General features: G+C 37.7%; 1 protein-coding gene and 1 pseudogene across 5 annotated transcripts in view; one reads left to right on the top strand and one right to left on the bottom strand.

The window, feature by feature from the left end:
• Positions 1–20,721, bottom strand: part of CHMP3 (charged multivesicular body protein 3) — a 68,714-nt gene that overhangs the window by 17,481 nt on the left and 30,512 nt on the right. For 2 of the 5 annotated variants that reach the window (XM_014731050.3, XM_005599856.4), the window contains 2 exons: positions 19,232–19,292; positions 1,870–2,049 (listed from right to left, as the gene is read on the bottom strand). In XM_014731050.3, the coding sequence (XP_014586536.2) occupies positions 1,870–2,049; positions 19,232–19,292 (241 nt within the window). Of the gene's footprint in view, positions 1–1,869; positions 2,128–19,177; positions 19,335–20,721 lie in introns of all 5 variants that reach the window. The other 3 variants (XM_070236213.1, XM_070236214.1, XM_023618769.2) reach the window with 3 other exon arrangements.
• Positions 20,172–20,607, top strand: LOC138917827 (small ribosomal subunit protein uS9-like; annotated as a pseudogene).

The raw sequence follows: 20,721 nt of genomic DNA, 5'->3' as shown, positions 1-20,721 counted from the left end.
AAAGGAGCTCCAATCTTAGTAATGCTGTTTTATTTCCTTTATAATATAAAACCTGAGGCAAATATAACAAAATGTCAAACTATATTGGTTCTGGGTGATAGGTCCATAAACATCTACTATATTATCCCGCAATTGGGGGAAAAAAGAAGCTGCACATACAGTGCTTTATTCATAGGAGAAAAAAGGCAGACTAAGATACATGTTTTGAGATGTTGATTCGGTAAACGAAATACTGAAGACTTTTAAAATAAGCTTATCATGGTCAACCGAACAAGGATCTTTCCAGCATGTTGCAAAAACTGGGGGTATAAATACGAAACTTTCAATGCTGGCTGTAGAAGGCAAGAGTATTTACTTAAGCTCTCAACATGACAGTTAAGACAAGACTATTTCTTCATGGTACTGAACACCTGGCTTGTTCAAGAGGCATATATCGACATTATACATTCAGTATTTAAAGAGCCTAAATACATTACTCGAGGGCTGAAATGACACAGTTTTTAAAAGTTAAGGCATGGTACAGTTTGATTGTCGTATTTTTTTACTCTTTTCCAATTCATGATAATTTTCTTCAGTATCTGGAGAAAGAATCTGATGCTATATTCATTATTAGACATATTAAAAAACCAGATCCAAATGTTAAAATTGAACATAAAGAAATACCCTCAGAGCCAAATACAACCAAATAATGGATTAGGTACTCATTTGCCACCAGCCTCTAAACGGAAAGATTCAAGTCTTCTAAGCTTTGAGTGTGACGTACTCATCAATGTGGTATCTGACAGAGCTGAAAACATTCTTTAGTGAAAAATTTCTCTGTAATTTCTGAGTGTGTACTCAGTCTAAATATCTGACAGTCACTTGCTGCCATTCTCAAAGAACTATAATTCTGAGTTAGGACTTCTTCATTTAACAGAAATTAAGTAAGAAAAGCAGCCGACTGGATGTAAAATTTAACCTATGGCTCAAGCTGTCGCTGATGTGGAGACAGATGCCTGTGAAAGATCACAACCAGTATTACACTGGGAGCTGAAGGGAAACTATATTTATTTTAATGTTAAATATTATAATGGGTTTTAAAAAATTAAATTGATGGTTCACATGCATGCTGAATACCCACTCTGCAGTCTGCAGAGCCCTACGCTGTACGGCAGCAGGAGGTGGAGAGCCAGAGAAGCAGCAGAAAAGGTGGGGGGTAAAAGCTAAAGACAAACTCAGCCTGTTCCAAAATTCTGCCTGGGGCGGGGCCTAGGACAGAGGAAACGCTTCTTTCTCCTCCTCCAACACACAGGCCCACTTCCTGCTCCGTGACTCAATTCTCAGGTCGCTGTATAACACTGTTCACAAGAGGAAATATATCCTAAATTTTAAATACCGCAGGTTTATATGTAGATTTTGCCATTACTTCAACAACACTGGCAAAAGAAAACAGATAATGGTGGCGTAGTGGTTAAGTTCACCTCACTCTGCTTCAGCAGCCTAGGGTTTGCCAGTTCAGATCCTGGGTGTGGACCTAGCACCACTTGTCAAGCCATGCTGTCATGGCATCCAACAAAGAAGAGCGAGAAGGACCCACAACTAGGATTTACAACTGTGTGCTGGGGCTTTGAGGGAGGAAGATTAGTAACAGATGTTAGCTCAGGGCCAATCTTCCTCACCAAAAAAAAGCAGCAGCAGCAGCAGCAAATGAGTAACAATAAAATAATGATAGTAATAATTATATTTTGCATTTGTATAACACCCCAACTAAGACAATATAAAAAATAAAAACCAGAGCTGAAACTGTTCTTCCTATTCAAGGAAACTGGTGTTAATCATGGCGAGGGCACCAGCATTAACAAGGTGGCTGTAAGGTAAGGGCTGTCCTACCCAGCTGGTTCTTCATCCCCATGAGCACGGAGTTCATGTGGGCTTTGGAGGCATAGAGCTTGCTCACAGCCTTCCTTGACCGGATCAGCTCCTTGGCCAGAACCACGCAGACATCCTTCTGACCCTTCCTGGCAGCATCTCTCACAGAACGTTTCACTTTTTCTTCTTCTCTTTGGATATCTAAATTTAAACACGACACAAAAGACCAAAAAATTAAGGGTAAACCAGAAGATTTATTGGCATTCAAATACGTTCTTACTGCGACCTAAACGTGTCTATTAAATAGAAAAACAGGAGGCTATAAACAAAAATAAAATAATTAATGTGGTGAGTATTCATTATTTCCAGATACAACATAAAGTAATTTAAGAGTAAAAAGAAAAGTTAATCCTATTACACTAGACAAAATTTCAAAACTGCTTTTGTGAGCCCATTCTAACATTTGTTGGTACTGCTCAATACTGTAAACACATTCCAGAGCTGCTTTCAACCTTTAGTTATCGTGAATGATGCTGCTATGAACATGAGAGCATAAAGATCTCTTTGAGATCCTGCTTTCAAATCTTTTGTGTATCTACATATATTTCCACAGACTGGGTGGCTTAAACAACACAAATTTATTTCTCACAGTTCTGGAGGGTGGCAAGTCCAAGATCAAGATGCCAACAGTCAATTTTGTTCCTGGTGAGAATCCACTCCTGGTTGGCAGATGGATGGCTTCTTGCTGTAGCCCCACGTGCGCAAAAAAGAGATCATCTCTGGTGTTTCTTATAAGAGCACTAATCCCATTCATGAGGGCTACACGCGCATGACCTAAATATCTCCTAAAGGCCCCACCTCCAAATACCAACACACTGGGATTGGGACTTGAACATATGAAATTTGGGGGCACATAAACATTGTCGATGAAAATAATCCATAACTAATCTATAAATGAAAATTTGGGAGAGTTTATTCTGAGCTAAAATATGAGGACCATGGCCTGGGGCCTTTCTTCCCGAAGGAAGAAAGGGCACCGAAGAAGTGAGGTATACAGAGTGGTTATATACCCCCAAACAGGATGTTTCACATATGATTGAAATGTCCCTCCCACAATAGTCACAAGATTGCCCTTTCGGCACAGCACTTGATGGACACAGCAGGTAGTGGGTCTAGGCAAGTCTATTGTCTCAAGCTGGGTGGTCACAGGTGAGCACAGCAATCAGTTCCTAGCCTAAGGAAAGATGCTTAATCCTTAAGGAAATGCCAGCATTGGGAGGGGGAGGGAAGTTGCACCTTTAGCTCAAGGGCCTTTGTTCTTGCCATAGGGAATACCTAAAGCAGATATACAATGCATTCTGTGGGTTGCCTTTTTACTCTGTGTACTCTTTTTACTATGTCTTTTGATTCACAAAATTTTTAATTTTCATCAAGTCCAATTTGTCTATTATATTTTTTTGTTGCCTGTGGCTTTGGGGCCGTACCTAAGAAATCACTGCTGAATCCAACGTTGGGAAGTTATTATTTTGCTCTATGTTTTCTTCTAGGAGTTTCAGTTTTAGCTTTTACATTTAGGTTTTTGAGTTAATTTTTGTATATGGTTATTAGGTAAGGGTCCAAGCATTCTTTTAAATGTGGATATTCAGTTTTCTCAGCACATTTGTAGAAAAGACTTATCTTTTCCCCACTAAATGTTCTTGGCACAATTGTCTAAAATCATTTGATCATATAGATGAGGGTTTACTTCTGGGCTCCCTACTGTACTTCATTGGTCTTTATGACTATCTTCATACCAGTAGCACACTGGTTTTACTTCTACAGCTTTTTAGTAAGTTTCGAAATGAGGAAGTCTGAGTCCTCCAACTTTGTTCTTTTTCTACATTGTTTTGGCTCCTAGGGGTCCCTTGAGATATGATATAAATTTTAGGATGATTTTTCTATTTCTGCAAAAAACAAATCTTCGGGATTTGATAGGGACTGCATCAAATCTGTAGATCACACTGGGTGCTACTGACATCTTAAAATATTAAGTATTCCAATCTATGGACATGGGATGTCTTTCCATGTATTTATGTCTTTAATTTCTTTCAGCAATGTTTTGTAGTTTTCAGTGTACAAATCCTTCACCTCTTTGGTTAAGTTAATTCCTAAGTATTTTATTTTTCATGCTAGTGTAAGTGGGATTGTTTCTTCTTAATTTACTTTTCAGACTCTTAGGATATAGAAATAGAACAATTTTTCTGCATTTTGTATCCTGCTATTTCACTGAATTCATTTATTAGTTCTAAAAGTTTTGTTGTGGAAATTTAGGGTTTTATACACGTAAGAACGTATCATTGGGAAACATAATTTTACATCTTCTGTTCTAATCTGGATGCCTTTTATTTCTTTTACTTGATTAACTGCTCTGCAAGGGCTTCCAGTAGTACCATGTTCAAGAAAAGTGGCAAAAACAGGCATCCTTGTTTTGTTCCTGATCTTAGAGGAAAAGCTTTCAATCTTTCCCTTTTGAGTATAAGGTTTGCTGTGGGCTTTTCATATATGGCTTTTATTATGAAGTACTTTCATCCTATTCGTAGTTTGTTGAGTGCTTTTTATCATAAAACAGTGTTGAGGAGTGACGTCAGCAAAACGGCGGGTGAGCTGACCTGGGACTCTCTCCCCTCCAAACCACAACCAAAGAACTGGAACAACTGAATTTCAACCAATAACCCTAATACAGAGACCGCCAGAGACCTACAGCAGCAAGACAACGGAGGACGGAGAGGCTGCAGCTGGCTTCGGAGGAGCTGGAACAGGGTAAGAGAGAACTTTGCTCACTCCCCTAGAGACTGGGATCGCTGCCGTGCGTAGAGGAAGGAGTGGGGGAGAGGCCGCACATCTGGGGATCATCCAGGACTCCCACTGCCGGTACAGTGGAAACCCACTGATGAGGGAAAGCTTCCATGTATGGGGATCCCATCAAGCCAGGGACCCGGGCGACCAGAGAGCCAGAGCTGATCAGAACCCAGGTCTGCGCAGGAGAGAAAGTGCCCCTCCTACCCCAACCCACGCTGTGCGCCGCCATCGCAGCTGAGGGCGGAGGACTCAGAACACGTGGATCTCGACCCCCATCTAGTGGCGACAGGCCGTAACAGCAACCGAATACTACCATCATGCGCAAAAACTGCTCCTCTACCATCCAGCAATTTATAAAAGCTCCAGACCAGAAGGAAAACAATAAAAACACAGACTTAAGTCCTGAGGACTTGGAAACAGGTAAACTAAGTGAAAATGAGTTCAGAGTAGCTATCATCAAAAAACTCAATGAGGTAAAGGGAAATATAGAGAAACAAGTCAACGAGTTCTGGAGTTACTTCACAAAAGAGACTGAAACTATAAAGAAGAATCAATCAGAAATACTAGAGATGAAAAATACAATGGATCAGAAAAAACAGAATACGGATTCCCTGAATGCCTATGTAGACACCATAGAGGAGAAAATTAGCATAATTGAAGATAGGCTGAATGGCTCCAGACAGAGGAAGAAAGAGAACTAAGGATTAAAAAGAATGAGGAAAACATTGGAGAAATAGCAGATTCAATGAGAACCAATTTAAGAATCATTGGAATTCCTTAGGGCGTGGAAAAGGAAAATGGAGCAGAAAGCGTGCTTAATGAAATTATAGAAGAGAACTTCCAAAATCTAGGGATGGATGGAGAAATGTGTGTGGAGGAAGTTTTCAGATCTCCTAGATTTGTCAATGTAAAAAGACCTACTGCAAGGCATATAGTAGTAAAAATGGCAAAAACGAATGACAAAGAAAGAATACTCAGGGCAGCAAGACAGAAGAAAATAACCTACAATGGAACTCCTATCAGACTTTCAGTGGATTTCTCTACAGAAACCTTACAAGCTAGGAGAGAATGGAGTGACATATTCAAAACTTTAAAAGATAAAAATCTTCAGCCAAGAATACTCTATCAAGCAAAAATATCCTTCAGATATGAGGGAGAAATTAAATATTTTCCAGACAAACAAAAGTTAAAGGAATTTGTAACCAAAAGTCCTCCACTACAAGAAATCCTCAAGAAGGCTCTCATACCTGAAAAAAGAAAAAAAGGGAGAAAGGGGTCACATACCACAGAGTAGGGAGACAGATAGAACCAGAATAGGATAGCAAATATTCAACTATAGCATTAGGATAAAGGGAAGGAAACCACCAAAGCAAAGAGGATCTTATCATTCTAACCACAAACTCATAACATGAGTTGGAATAAGACATGAAAATAATAATTTAGGAGGGGAAGAGGAAAGGGACTAAATCAGTCTAGGCCAAGTAAGTAAGAGACCACCAGAGAATGGTGTATATTATACACAAGATTCTAAATACAAACTTCAGGGTAGCCACTAAACTAAAAAACAGAACAGAGACACAAAACATAAATAAGGAAAAATCTAAGAAACCCAGCATAAGAAATTGCAGAAGTCAATGGGTAGGCTAAAACACACAGGACGAGAAACAAAGGAGATGCAGGAAAACCAGATAACGAGCAACAGAATGACAGCATTAAGCCCTCATACATTAGTAATCACCCTCAATGTAAACGGACTGAACTCTCCAATAAAAAGACACAGAGAGGCAAAATGGATTAAAGAACAAGATCCAACAATTTGTTGCCTCCGGGAAACACACCTCAGCCCCAAGGACAAACACAGGCTCAGAGTGAAGGGGTGGAAGACAATACTTCAAGCTAATAGCAAGCAAAAGAAAGCAGGTGTTGCAATGCATATAGCAGACAAAACAGATTTCAAAATAAGGCAGGTAAAGAGAGACACAGAGGGAGAAAATATAATGATCAAAGGGACATTTCACAAAGAAGAAATAATGCTAATAAATATCTATGCACCCAACACAGGAGCACCAAAGTTCATAAAGCAACTATTAACAGACCTAAAGGAAGATGTTAAAAACAACACAATAATAGTAGGGGACCTCAACACCCCACTCACATTAATGGACAGATCATCCAGACAGAAAATCAACAGGGAAATAGCGGAGCTAAACGAAAAGCTAAAACAATTGGACTTAATAGACATATATAGAACACTTCATCCAAAAACAGCAGAATACACATTCTTCTCAATTGCACATGGAACATTCTCAAGGATAGACCATATGTTGGGAAACAAGGCAAGCCTCTACAAATTTAAAAAAATTGAAATAATAACAAGCATCTTCTCTGATCATAATGCTATAAGGCTAGAAATTAATTACAAGAAAAAAGCTGAGAAAGGCACAAGGATGTGGAGACTAAACAATATGCTATTGAACAAGCAATGAAGCATTTAAGAAATTAAAGAAGAAATAAAAAAATACCTGGAGACAAGTGAAAATGATAACATGCCATACCAACTCATATGGGATACAGCAAAAGCTGTATTAAGAGGAAAATTCATCACAATACAGACACATCTTAGCAAACCAGAAAAATCCGAAATAAGCAATCTTAAACTACACCTAACCAAATTAGAGAAAGAAGAACAAACAAAGCCCAAAGTCAGCAGGAGAGAAATAATAAAAATCAGAGCAGAAATAAATGCTATTGAAATGAAAAAGGCAGTACAAAGGATCAATGAAACAAAGAGCTGGTTCTTTGACAAGATAAATAAAATTGACAAATCCCTAGCCAGACTTACAAAGAAAAAAAGGGAGAAAGTGTAAATAAACAAAATCAGAAATGAAAGAGGAGAAATAACAACAGACTCCGCAGAAGTACAATGGATTGTAAGAGAATACTATGAAAAACTATATGCCAACAAAATGGATAACCTAGAGGAAATGGATAAATTCTTAGACTCCTACAATCTCCCAAAGCTCACTCAAGAAGAAGCAGACAATTTGAACAGACCAATCACAAGGAAAGAGATTGAAACAGCAATCAAAAACATCCCAAAGAATAAAACCCCAGGACCAGATGGCTTTCCTGGGGAATTTTACCAAACTTTCAGAGAGGATTTAATACTATCCTTTTCAAGTTATTCCAAAAAATTAAGGAGGATGGAACACTTCCTAACACATTCTACGAGGCCAACATCACGCTGATACCAAAGCCTGACAAGGACAGCATGAAAAAAGAGAACTACAGGCCAATATCACTGATGAACATAGATGCAAAAATTCTAAAGAAAATTTTGGCAACCAGAATTCAGCAACTCATCAAAAGGATCATACATCATGATCAAGTGGGATTCATGCCAGGGACACAGGGATGGTTCAACATCCGCAAATCAATCAACGTGATACACCACATCAACAAACAGAAGAATAAAAACCACATGATCATCTCAATAGATGCAGAGAAAGCATTTGACAAGATCCACCAGCCATTTCTGATAAAAACTCTGAACAAAATGGGCATAGAAGGGAACTACCTCAACATAATAAACGCCATATATGACAAACCCAGAGCCAACATCATACTCAACTGGCAAAAACTGAGCGCCATCCCTCTGAAAACAGGAACGAGACAAGGATGCCCTCTATCACCACTCTTATTTAACATAGTACTGGAGGTCCTGGCCAGAGCAATCAGGCAAGAAAAAGGAATAAAAGGAATCCAAATAGGGAGGGAAGAAGTGAAACTCTTGCAGATTGCAGACGACATGATCTTATATATAGAAAACCCCAAAGAATCCACTGGAAAACTTTTAGAAGTAATCAACAACTACAGCAAAGTTGCAGGGTATAAAATCAATTTGCATAAATCAGTAACATTTCTATATTCTAATAACGAACTACCAGAACAAGAACTCAAGAACACAATACCATTCACAATCGCTACAAAAAGAATAAAATACCTCGGGGTGAATTTAACTAAGGAAGTGAAAGACCTATACAATGAAAATTACAAGGCCTTTCTGAAAAGAATTGGATGATGACATAAAGAGATGGAAAGACATTCCATGTACATGGATTAGAAGAATAAACATAGTTAAAATGTCCATTCTACCTAAAGCAATCTACAGATTCAACACTATCCCAATCAGAATCCCAATGACATTCTTTACAGCATTAGAACAAAGAATCCTAAAATTCATACGGGGCAACAAAAGACCCCAAATTGCTAAAGTAATCCTGAGAAAAAAGAACAAAACGGGAGGCATCACAATCCCTGACTTCAAAACATACTACAAAGCTACAGTAATCAAAACAGCATGGTACTGGTACAAAAACGGGTGCACAGATCGATGGAACAGAATTGAAAGCCCAGAAATAAAACCACACATCTATGGACAGCTTATCTTCGACAAAGGAGCTGAGGGCATGCAATGGAGAAAAGAAAGTCTTTTCAACAAATGGTGCTGGGCAAACTGGAAAGCCACATGTGAAAGAATGAAAACTGACCATTTTTTCTCACCATTCACCAAAATAAACTCAAAATGGATCAAAGACCAAAAGGTGAGACCTGAAACCATAAGGCTTCCAGAAGAAAATGTAGGCAGTACACTCTTTGACATCAGTATTAAAAGGATCTTTTTGGACACCATGTCTTCTCAGAGAAGGGAAACAATAGAAAGAATAAACAAATGGGACTTCATCATACTAAAGAGCTTCTTCAAGGCAAATGAAAACAGGATTGAAACAAAGAAACAACCCACTAACTAGGAAAAAATATTTGCAAGTAATACATCCCACAAAGCCTTAATATCCCTAATATATAAAGAACTCACACAACTCAACAACAAAAAATCAAACAACCTGATCAAAAAATGGGCAGGAGACATGAACAGACACTTCTCCAAAGAAGATATATGGATGGCCAATAGGCACATGAAAAGATGTTCATCATTGCTGATCATCAGGGAAATGCAAATCAAAACTACACTAAGATATCACCTTACACCCATTAGAATGACAAAGGTATCTAAAACCAATACTAACAAATGTTGGAGAGGTTGTGGAGAAAAAGGAACCCTCATACACTGTTGGTCGGAATGCAAACTGGTGCAGCCACTATGGAAAACAGTATGGAGATTCCTCAAAAAATTAGAAATAGAACTACCATACGACCCAGCTATCCCACTATTGGGTATCTATCCAAACAGCCTGAAGTCAGCAATTCCAAAAGACCTATGCACCCCAATGTTTACTGCAGCATTATTTACAATAGCCAAGACATGGAAGCAACCTAAGTGCCCATCAACAGATGATTGGATAAAGAAGATGTGGTATATATATACAATGGAATACTACTCAGCCATAAAACAGAACAAAATCGTCCCATTTGCAACAACATGGATGGACCTTGAGGGAATTATGTTAAGTGAAATAAGCCAGTTAGAGAAGGACAATCTCTGTATGACTCCACTTATATGAGGAATTTAAAAATGTAGACAAAGAGAACAGACTACTGGCTACCAGGGGAAAGATGGGGTGGGGGGTGGGCACAAAGGGTGAAGGGGTGCACCTACGACACGACTGACAAACAATAGTGTATAACTGAAATTTCACAAGATTGTAACCTATCATCAACTCAATAAAAATAAAAAAAAACAGTGTTGAATTTTGTCAAATGCTTTCTCTGTATCAACTAAGGTGATCACGTGTTTTTTTCCCTTCATTTTGGTGATGTGGTGTATTTCACTGACCTATTTTTGTATGTTGAACCATCCTCGGATTCCAGGAATAAATCCCACTTGGTCACGGTACATAATCCTTTTGAATTCTTTTTGCTAGTATTTTGTTAAGGATTTCTGCATTGATCTTCATAAGGGATATTGGTCTGTAGTTTTCTTTTCCTGCAGTGTCTTTGTCTGGCTTTCATATCAGGGCAATGTTGGCCTTACAGAATGGGTCAGAAAGTGTTCCCTTCTCATCAATTTTTGGAAGAGCACAAGAAGGATTGATGTTAGTTCTTTAAACCTTTGGTAGAAATCATCAGTGAATATATCAGGTCTTTTCTTGGTCAGGAGATTTTTGATTACTGATTCAATCTCCTTATTAGTTGTAAGTCTATTCAGATTTTCTACTTATTTGTGTTTCAGTCTTGGTAGGTTTTATGATTCTAGGAATTTGTCCATTTCATCTAGGTTATCCAATTTGTTGGTGTACAATTGTTCATAGTACTCTCAGTATATTTCTTATTTCTGTAGATTCATAGTAAAGCTCTCACTTTCATTTCTGATTTTAGGAAGCTGAGTCTTCTCTCTCTCTTTTTTGAGTCAATCTAGCTAAAGGTTTGTCAATTTTGTTGATGTTTTTGAAGAACTCATTTTTGGTTTCTTTGATTTTTCTCTATTGTTTTTCTATGCTCCAATTTGTTTATCTCTACTTGAATCTTTATTATTTCCTTCCTTCTGCTAGCTTTAGGTTGAGTTTGCTCTTCTTTTTCTAATTCTGTAAGTTGTAAAGTTAGGTTGTTGACTTGAGATCTTTCTTTTTTTTTTTAATGTAAGCATTTTTACAGCTATAATTTCCCTCTGAGCACTGCTTTTGCTGCATCCCATAAGTTTTGATACATTGTGTTGTGGTTTTCACTCATCTCTAAGCATTTTCTAATTTCTCTTGTGATTTCTTCTTTGACTCACTTGCTATTTGTAAGTGTGTTAATTTTCACATACCTGTGAATTTTCTACTGCTCTTTCTCTTATTGATTTCTATCCAACCCACATTGTGATTGGAGAAGATACTGTATATCTATATTTTAAAATTAATTGAGTCTTGATTTTTGGCCTATCATGGTCTATCCTGGAGGATGTTCCATGTGCACATAAGAATGTGTATTCTGTTGCTGTTGGGTAAGAATATTCTTTGTAAGCCTATTAGATCTAGTTTATTTATTGTGTTATTCAAGTCCTCCATTTCCTTATTTATCTTCTGTTTGGTTGTTATATCCACTTTTGAGAGTGGGTTATTGGGTTATTAAGTCTCTATTATTGTAGAACTACTTCCCCCTTTAATTCTGTCAGATTTTGCTTCATATATTTTGATGATCTGTTATTAGGTGCATAAATGTGTATAATTGTTATATCTTCTTATTGTAGTCAAAGTTTTACTAACATATAATATCCTTCTCTGACTCCTGTAATCTTTTTTGACTTAAAGTTTATTTTGTCTTATGTCAGCATAGCAATCTCCACTCTCTTTTGGTTACTATTTCCATGAAATATCTTTTACCATCCTTTCACTTTCAACCTATTTCTATCTTTGGCTCTAAACTGAGTCTCTTGTAGAGAGCATACAGTAGGGTCATGTTTTTTTAACCTGTTCTATCAAGCTCTGCCTTTTAACTGAAGGGTTTAATCCATTTACATTTAAAATAATTACTAATAACAAGGGGCTTACTTTGGCCATTTTTTCTGTAGGACTTATAGCTTTTTCCCTCCATTTCTTGCATTTATGTCTTCTATTGTGCTTACTTGTTTCTATTTTGTAGTGAAACTTTTCAAGTCCCTTTTCATTTGCTTTTATGTATAACCTATAGCTATTTTCTTTGTAGTTATCATAGGGATTACACTTAATATCCTAAAATTATAACAATAATTTGAATTAATGAGCTTAACTTCAATAGCATACAAAAACTTTTCTTCTACACAGCTCTGTCCTCACCCCCATTAAGTTAGTGATGTCACAAAAGTACATCTTTCTGCACTGTGTTCAGAAACATAGCCTAATAATTCTTTTATGCACAAGTCTCTTAAATCATGTAGAAAACAAAAAAAAAATGGGGTTACAAACCAAAGTTACAAAAATACTAGCTTTTACAACTGCTCATGTATTTACCTTTAACAGAGATATTTATTTTTTCATACACCTTCAAGTTACTGTCTATCGTTCTTTCATCTTACCCTTTAGCATTTCTTGCTGGGCAAGTCTAGTGGTAACAAACCCCCTCAGCTTTTGCTTATCTGGGAATGTCGTAATTTCTCCCTCGTTTTGCTGGATATAGGATTCTTGGTTGATAGGTTTCGTCTTTCAGCAATTTAATATATCAACCCACTGCCTTCTGGCTCTCAACATTTCTTTTTTTTGTTTGTTTGTTTTTCGGTTTTTTTTTTTTTGGAGGAAGATTAGCCCTCAGCTAACTACTGCCAGTCCTCCTCTTTTTGCTGAGGAAGCCTGGCTCTGAGCTAACATCCGTGCCCATCTTCCTCTAGTTTATACATGGGATGCCTACCACAGCATGGCTGCCAAGCAGTGCCATGTCCGCACCCGGGATCCGAACCAGCAAACCCTGGGCCGCCCAGAAGCAGAACGTGCGAACTTAACCGCTGCACCACCGGGCCGGCCCCTGGCTCTCAACATTTCTGATAAGAAATCTGCTGAAAAATCTTATTGATGATTCCTTCTATCTGATAAGCTATTCCTCTCTTTGTCTTTGTCTTTCTACAGTTTGATTATAACGTGCTTTGGCATGGGTCTCTTTGATCCTACTTGGAGTGTGTGGAACTTCTTGGATGATTATAATCACATCTTTCAGGAAATCTGGGAAGTTTCTGTCATTATTTCTTCAAACAATCTCTCTGACCCTTTCTCTCTCGACTTTCCTTCTGGGCCTCCCACAATGTGTATGTTGGTCTGCTTGATGGTGTCTCACAGGTTGCTTAGGCTCTGTTTACTTCAATTTGTTTTCCTCTGTTTCTCAAACTTGATAATTTCAATTGCAATATTTTCAAGTTCACTAATTCTTCTGCCTACTCCAATCTGCTTCTGAATAACTCTAGTAAATATTTCATTGCAGTTATTGTACTTTTCAGCTGTAGAATTTCTTTCCATGTTTTCTTTTTGATATTTCCATTTTGTTCATAGATCATTTTCTTGACTTTGTCCACATTTTACTTCAGTTCTTTGTACATCTTTAAGACAACTGTTTTAAAGTCTTTTTTAAGTAAATCTGTAATCTTGTCTTTCTCAGGGACATTTTCTGTTGATTTATTTTCCTTTGAATGTGCCAAACATTCCTGTTTCTTTGTATGCCTTGTGATTTTTTTTTTTTTGAGGGAGATTAGCCCTGAGCTAACATCTGCTCTGCTGCCAATCCTCCTCTTTTTGCTGAGGAAGATTGGCCCTGAGATAACATCTGTGCCCATCTTCCTCTACTTTATATATGGGACGCCTGCCAAGCATGACTTGATAAGCAGTGCATGGGTCTGCACCCAGAATCTGAACTGACAAACCGTGGGCCGCCAAAGCGGAGCGCATGAACTTAACCACTACACCACCAGGCCAGGCCCCTTGTGATTTTTTTTGATGAAAACAAGACATTTGAATCTTATAACATGATAACTCCAGAAATCAGATTCTCCTACTTCCCCAGGGTGTGCTGGTTTTATTATTTCTATAGGGTATCTCTGTGCTGAGTCTTATCAGGTCTTTTCAGAGCCTGCTTCTCTCCCTGGGCATGCACAGTGACTTTCTATATTCCCCGTATAAGTGGTTGCTTTTGAATATCTTAGTCCTAGATGTTAGGAATGTAAAACAGTGCAGTGCTGTGGAAAACACTATGGTGGTTCCTCAAAAATTAAATATAGAATTACCACTTGACCCAGCAATTCCACTTTGGAGCACATACACAAAAGAACTGAAAGTAGGGACTTGAACAGATATTTGTACACTCATGTTCATTAACAGCATTATTTACAATAGCCAAATGGTAGAAACAACCCAAATGTCCATTGACAGATGACTAGATAAACAAAATGAGGTATATACATACAATGGAATATTATTTGGTCTTAAAAAAGAATGAAATTCTGGGACCAGCCCTGGTGGCATAGCAGTTAAGTTCAGCACGCTCTTCTTCAGTGGCCCAGGTTCGGTTTCCAGGTGCAGACCTACAACACTTGTCTGTCACTGGCCATGCAGTGGCAGTGGCTCACATACAAAAAAGAGGAAGGCTGGCAGTGGATGTTAGCTCAGGGCAAGTCTTCCTCAGCAAAAAAAAAAAAAAAAAAAAGGGAAGGAAATTCTCACACATGCTGTAACATGATGAATCTTGAAAATATTATGGTAAGTACAATAAGCCAGATACAAAGGTACAAATATTGTTTGATTCCACTTATATGGGGTACTGAGAATTGTCAAATTATACATAGAGACAGAAAGTAGAACACTGGTTACCCAAGGGACATGGGAAAGGGAGAAATGGAGAGTTATTGTTTAATGGGTACACAGTTTCAGCACGGGATAAAGGAAAAGTGGTGGAGATGCACAGTGGTGATGGTTGCACAGCAATGTGAATGCACTTAATGTCACTGAACTGTATACTTAAAAATGGTTAAAATGGTAAATTTTGTTACGTCTATTTTACTACAAGAAGAAGTAAATAAAACAGTAGGAAGAATAGAATGATCCATTTATAAACAGATGATTGGGTGTAAATACAATTACAGACAAATATATCTAGAAATATGACTGCCAAAATGTTTGTGGTAGTTCTCTCTGGGTGGTAGGATTTCAGGGTGATTTTAACTTTCTTATTTCTACTCTTCTGCACCACTATGTGTATTATTACCTTTTAGTCATGGGGGTGGGTGGGCGTGGGTGGAGGTGGGGAGCGAAGCTATTTTCATTTAAGGAGAGAACCAAAACGAATGATCGAAATTCAATCTAATATTGCCTATCCTGAGTGCTCTAAATGTGTTACATTTGACTGAAAGCTAAAAATGTGGACTCCCATGAGTCTTCCATGAGGAGATGAGAACTACTTTGCTTTATTGAAGGTACTACTGTTTTTCTCTTTAAACATTTTATCGAAGTATGTCATACATATAGATAAGTACACATAACTGTAGAGCTATGTAGATTTTCACAAACTAAACACATCCATGTAACTAGCAACCAGATCAAGAAACAGAATATTACCACATGCCATAAGGTCCCCTTATGTCCCCCATAATTCGTCATGCCACAACAAGGGTAACCAACATCCTGACTTCTAAGATCATAGATTAGACGTACAGGTACTCTTTTTTGCACTAATATTAAAAAAGAAAAAAATCCATTCACCTTGCCTGCTAATATAAAACCAAATGAAAGACCCTGGAAGTGTTTCTATGATAAATCCTTATATGTACATAACATTTAAAGCAATCACATTACTTCAAAGTCATACTTTATCTAAAGTACCCTGGTGTTTTTTTCTTGGTATCATCATCAATGTAGTAAACCCTCTACTGCATGCCAGGTACTGTCCTAAACACTTTACATCCATTCACAGATTCAGTTGTCAGAACAATTCTATGATATTCAAACAATTTTAATGGAGATAGATGGCTAACTGATAGCAAAGACAGAGTTTAAACCTGGTAGTGTTAACTCCAAAATTCAGGATCTTTTCCTGATACCATGTTAGAGTTAAGTTAACTAAAAAATTGCTATGAATGAGAAATAACAGGAAACACCACGAAAAAGACAGGGCTTTAAGACTGTTTAACAAGATACATGAGTGATGGATGTGAAAAGGTATACAATGGGCAAAGCACAAAACAGAAACAAATAAGGCTTGTGAGACACTAATTGAATTTATGAGGTTTTAACCAATTGTTTGTGCTATTATTGTCATACAGTTTACTTATACATATGTTATAAGCCCCACATTATTATTTTTAAACAGGCAACAATTTTTAAAAAGAGAAAAAAATTATATTTACTTATGTACTTACTATTTCCACCATGAAGCATTACTCGGGGCAGATCCCAGTTTGTATTTGGTATGATTTTCCTTCAGCTTACAGCTTCCTTTGACATTTTTTGTACTGTGGATCTACTGGCAACAAATTCTCTTGGCTTTTGTATAAAAATATCTTTACCTCACCTTCACCTTTGAATGCTAATTTTCATTGGATATAGAATTCTAGGATAATGTGCAGGTTTTTCTTTCATCATATTAAAGATGTTCTGCTTTGCATTGTTTCTGATAAGAAATTTTGAATCATTCGTATTGCTTTCTGTATTTAATGTGTCTTTTTTCCTCAGAAAGTTTTATCTATTGTTAACTTTCAGTAATTTGATTATGATACGCCCTTGTATTGTTTCCTTTGTGTTGATATTCTTTGAAGTTCACTGAGTTCCTTGGATCTGTGGGTTTAAAGTTTTTATCAGCTATTATTTCATGAGATCCTTTCCTGACTCTTCTTCTGAGACTCAAATTACGTTAGACCACTTGATATTGTTGCACGGGTCACTAACGCTATTTTCTTTTTTTTCCACTTTTTTCTCTCTGTACTACAGTGTGGACAGTTTGCATTACTATCTCCACTTTCACTCATCTTATTTTCTTAGTATTTAAATCTGCTTGTTAAACTCATTCGGTGAAGTTTTCATTTTATTTTATTTAAGATCTTTCATCTCTAGAAGTTCCATTTTGTTATTTCTCTACCTTCTATTTATCTCATTATGTTCACGTTTTCCTTTAAACTCCTCAACATATTTATAGCAGCTGTTTAGAATCGTTGCTTATTTGATAATCTCTGTTTATTGTGGGTTTATTTATATTGCCTGATTTTGGGTCACATTTTCCCACTGCTTCCTAGTAATTTTTCATTGAATGTTGGACACTCTGAATGTCTCATTTTCAGGTGTCTGAACTTTTTGTTCTTCCTTATGTTCAGCTTTATTTTGGCAGGCAGTTAAGTGGCCTGTAGATCAGCTTTCCAGACTTGTTTTTAAGCTTCGTAGGTGTGGGTTTACAGTAGCCTTTAATCTAGGGCTACTTCAGCCTTAATATAGTGACCCTTCTGGGGTCTCGACTGAATGTCCCAGATGTTCAACATAGTCTCTTCATAGCATCTGATCAGAAATCTACCATCTCTCAATCCTTTGTTAGCTGTGGGAATTGTTTAGCCTACAGCTTCCTGGTAGCAGGTGTGTCACCAACAATTGTTCTCTGCCCAACCTCCTGAATCTCCCTCTAAATATGTCCAGCTTAGGGTTCAGCTAAAGACTCAATGGGACCCCATGCAGATATCTGGAGCTCTTTCTCTGGATACTGACCTTCTCTCTGATGCTTTGCCCCACAAAGTCCAGCTGCTGCAGCCTCCGTGAACCCTGATCTCTGTCTCCTCAACTCAGTGAGACCACCATGCTCTGTCTGGAATCCTCACCCATGTGCTACAACCCAGAAAGTTTCTCCATGAAGAAAATCAGGGTCATATTAGGGCTCTCTCCTTTTGTCTTCTCTCTCTCAACAATCAAAATCCTGCACTGCCAGTTGTCCAATATTTCAAAAGGGTTGTTTCAAAGATTTTGTCCAGTTTTTAATTTATTTACAACGGGAGTGCGAGTGCAAGTCTGAAACCATTCCTCCATTGTGGCTGGGAGTGGAATTCTTCTCTCCATTCTTTTTTTAAGGGAGTGATATTGGGATATCTCTATGGTATTACTTCTTCTCCAAATATGAAAGTAATAAAAATCACCAAAGTTTTAAACATTACTATCTCTTTGCAAGTTACCTTTATTTTAAGTGGTACTCAAACAGCAATCAACGCTCTTTAGAAATATATTTTCTTCAATTTACAGTCATGCTAAGATAAACTAGAGTAGTGAAAATGGAACTGCATTCTTCACCTAACACAATTTATTTAATTTGAATTCCATAAAATCATTTCTTTGTAAGTAGGAAGAGGTTTCTATAGTTCTCTTTTTTTAATAGCTTAAATCAACACAAATTTATTCTTTTACAATTCTAGTGGTCAGAAGTCTAAAATCAAAGTGTTGGAAGGGCTGCATTTCTTCTGCAGGCTTCAGGGGAGAATCCACTTCCTTGCCCCTTAGCTTCCAGAGGTCAACTGCACTCCTTGGCTCATGGCCTCTTCCTCCATCTTCAGAGCATGTCACTCCAGCACGTGGTTTTGTGGTCACATCCGCTTTGCTCTCACTTTTTCTCAACATACTGCCTCTCTCTTATAAGGACCCTTGTGGTTACCTCGGGCCCACCCAGATAACCCAGAATAATCTCTCCCACCTCAAGATCCTTAATTCAATCACACCTGCAAAGTCCCTTTTGCCAGGTAAGGTACCATATTCACAGGTTCTGGGGATGAGGACAAGGACATCTTTGGGAGGCCATTACTCTACCAAAGTATGTGAGCAACTGCTTTGTTTCCAACACTAACCTGGAGGCTAGGAAATCAGAGATGGATGAACACGGCCCCTCCCTCCTTGAATAGCTGAATTCCAGACCAGAGGAAAAATTTAGTTCTCATAAAATGTAAAGTTTCTTTGAGTTCATTATGTCTTGTTTTCTTATAATGATAAGAAAGCAAAATAATCAGGACAGCTATAAATAATTAATATAAGAATATACTATGTCTTACAGTATGTAGAATCATTTTATTTTTATGAACTAATGCAAAATATATCAAGGAGTTGAGAATAGGAGACATAAAATGACAATTTACCTCTTATTTGCCTGTCAACAACTCTCATCTCCTTTCTTATCTTCAATGACCATTCATTGACCTGGGAAAAATTTTAAAGAAGGAATTATATGAGAAGGCAACACTTTTAATTCACTGAATTTTAAAGAATTTTATATTAAGTCTATATTTATTCCAGACACAAAAGAAATAAAGCCATTTTCAAAGAAAGAGCTTTGGGGCCAAATTCTATTTTTTTCATCTTTTTATTCACAGTATACAGAAGTTCCAAGCTATTCAAAGATTCTTATCTGAAGACAGGCAGTAAGAAGTACTTTATACAAGACCTCACAGAGAATTCAATACCCTGCAGGTACTTAAAGACTTGTCAAGAGGTGCATGGGCATAGATAGGTTTTAAGGGCATCAGAAGATCTTCAACTTCTGTACATATTTATTTCAAAAACTGCTCTGCCTGTGTCACGAGAGTTCACCTTTTCCTTTTCCCCTTTAACAATAATGTTTTTTCATTTTACAAAAGAAAGATATTCCTCTAACTTGTCTTTTATTACCATGATATATTTCCCTGAGAGGCAAAAACCTCTGAAGCACTAAACATAGGGCCAACTGGAAACAGTGGTGCAAGTGTTGAGAAAATAGTGAATGACTCTAATGACCGTCAAATTCTTATGCAAGTAAAGTATTTTCCAACTGTTCAGTTTCAAAAAAACTGAAGGAAATTCTGAGCTGCCAGCTGATAAGTCATTAAAACTAAATTTTACATGAAATCACTGTGTGCTTTTTGGCATATGACACAGAAGTTCAAAACTGAGTGACAGTGACATAACAAAACTCCTTTCATTACCACCTACTTACTTAGATTAACATGTTTCTCAGAAACTTGAGTCTAACAAAACATAACATAAGGCTTTCTTCCACTTTTAGCACCTTAGGATGAGGATCTGTTGTCTACACCTGCAGCCATGCCATCCAAGGGCCCTTTGCAATCGGTGCGGGTCTTGGGATGCAAGAAGACGGCTACAGCCCTGACCCACTGCACAGGGGGTAACGGCCTCATCAGGTGAATGGGAAACCTCTGGAGATAATCTAACATGATGGCTGCAATACAAGCTACTAGAACCTGTTCTGCTTCTGGGCAAGGAGCGATTAGCTGGCATGGACCTCTGTGTCCATGTAAATGGTGGTGGCCACGTGGTCCAGATTTACAAAATCCGCTAGTCCACCTCCAAAGCCCTGCTGGCCTATTGCGAGAAATATGTGGCTAGGATTCCAAGGAGATCAAAGATATGCTCTTCTAGTATGACTGGACCCTGATGGTAGTTGATCTCTTATCGCTGCAAATCCAAAACGTTTGGAGACCCTGCCGCCTGCAATCGCTCCCAGAAAGCCTACCAATAAGCCTATTATGAGGATCAGGGTTCACGTGTATAATAAACAATGATTATGGGAATAAAGGTGTAAAAAAAAAATAAAAGAAGATAAAACAGGAAGAGAACTGATGCTGAACCTTTT

This window comes from Equus caballus, chromosome 15 (genome assembly GCF_041296265.1).
Source record: "Equus caballus isolate H_3958 breed thoroughbred chromosome 15, TB-T2T, whole genome shotgun sequence".
In the NCBI taxonomy this organism is placed as follows: Eukaryota; Metazoa; Chordata; class Mammalia; order Perissodactyla; family Equidae; genus Equus; species Equus caballus.
Note: the sequence above shows the minus strand (reverse complement) of the source record. Positions and strands in the feature narration are given on the sequence as shown.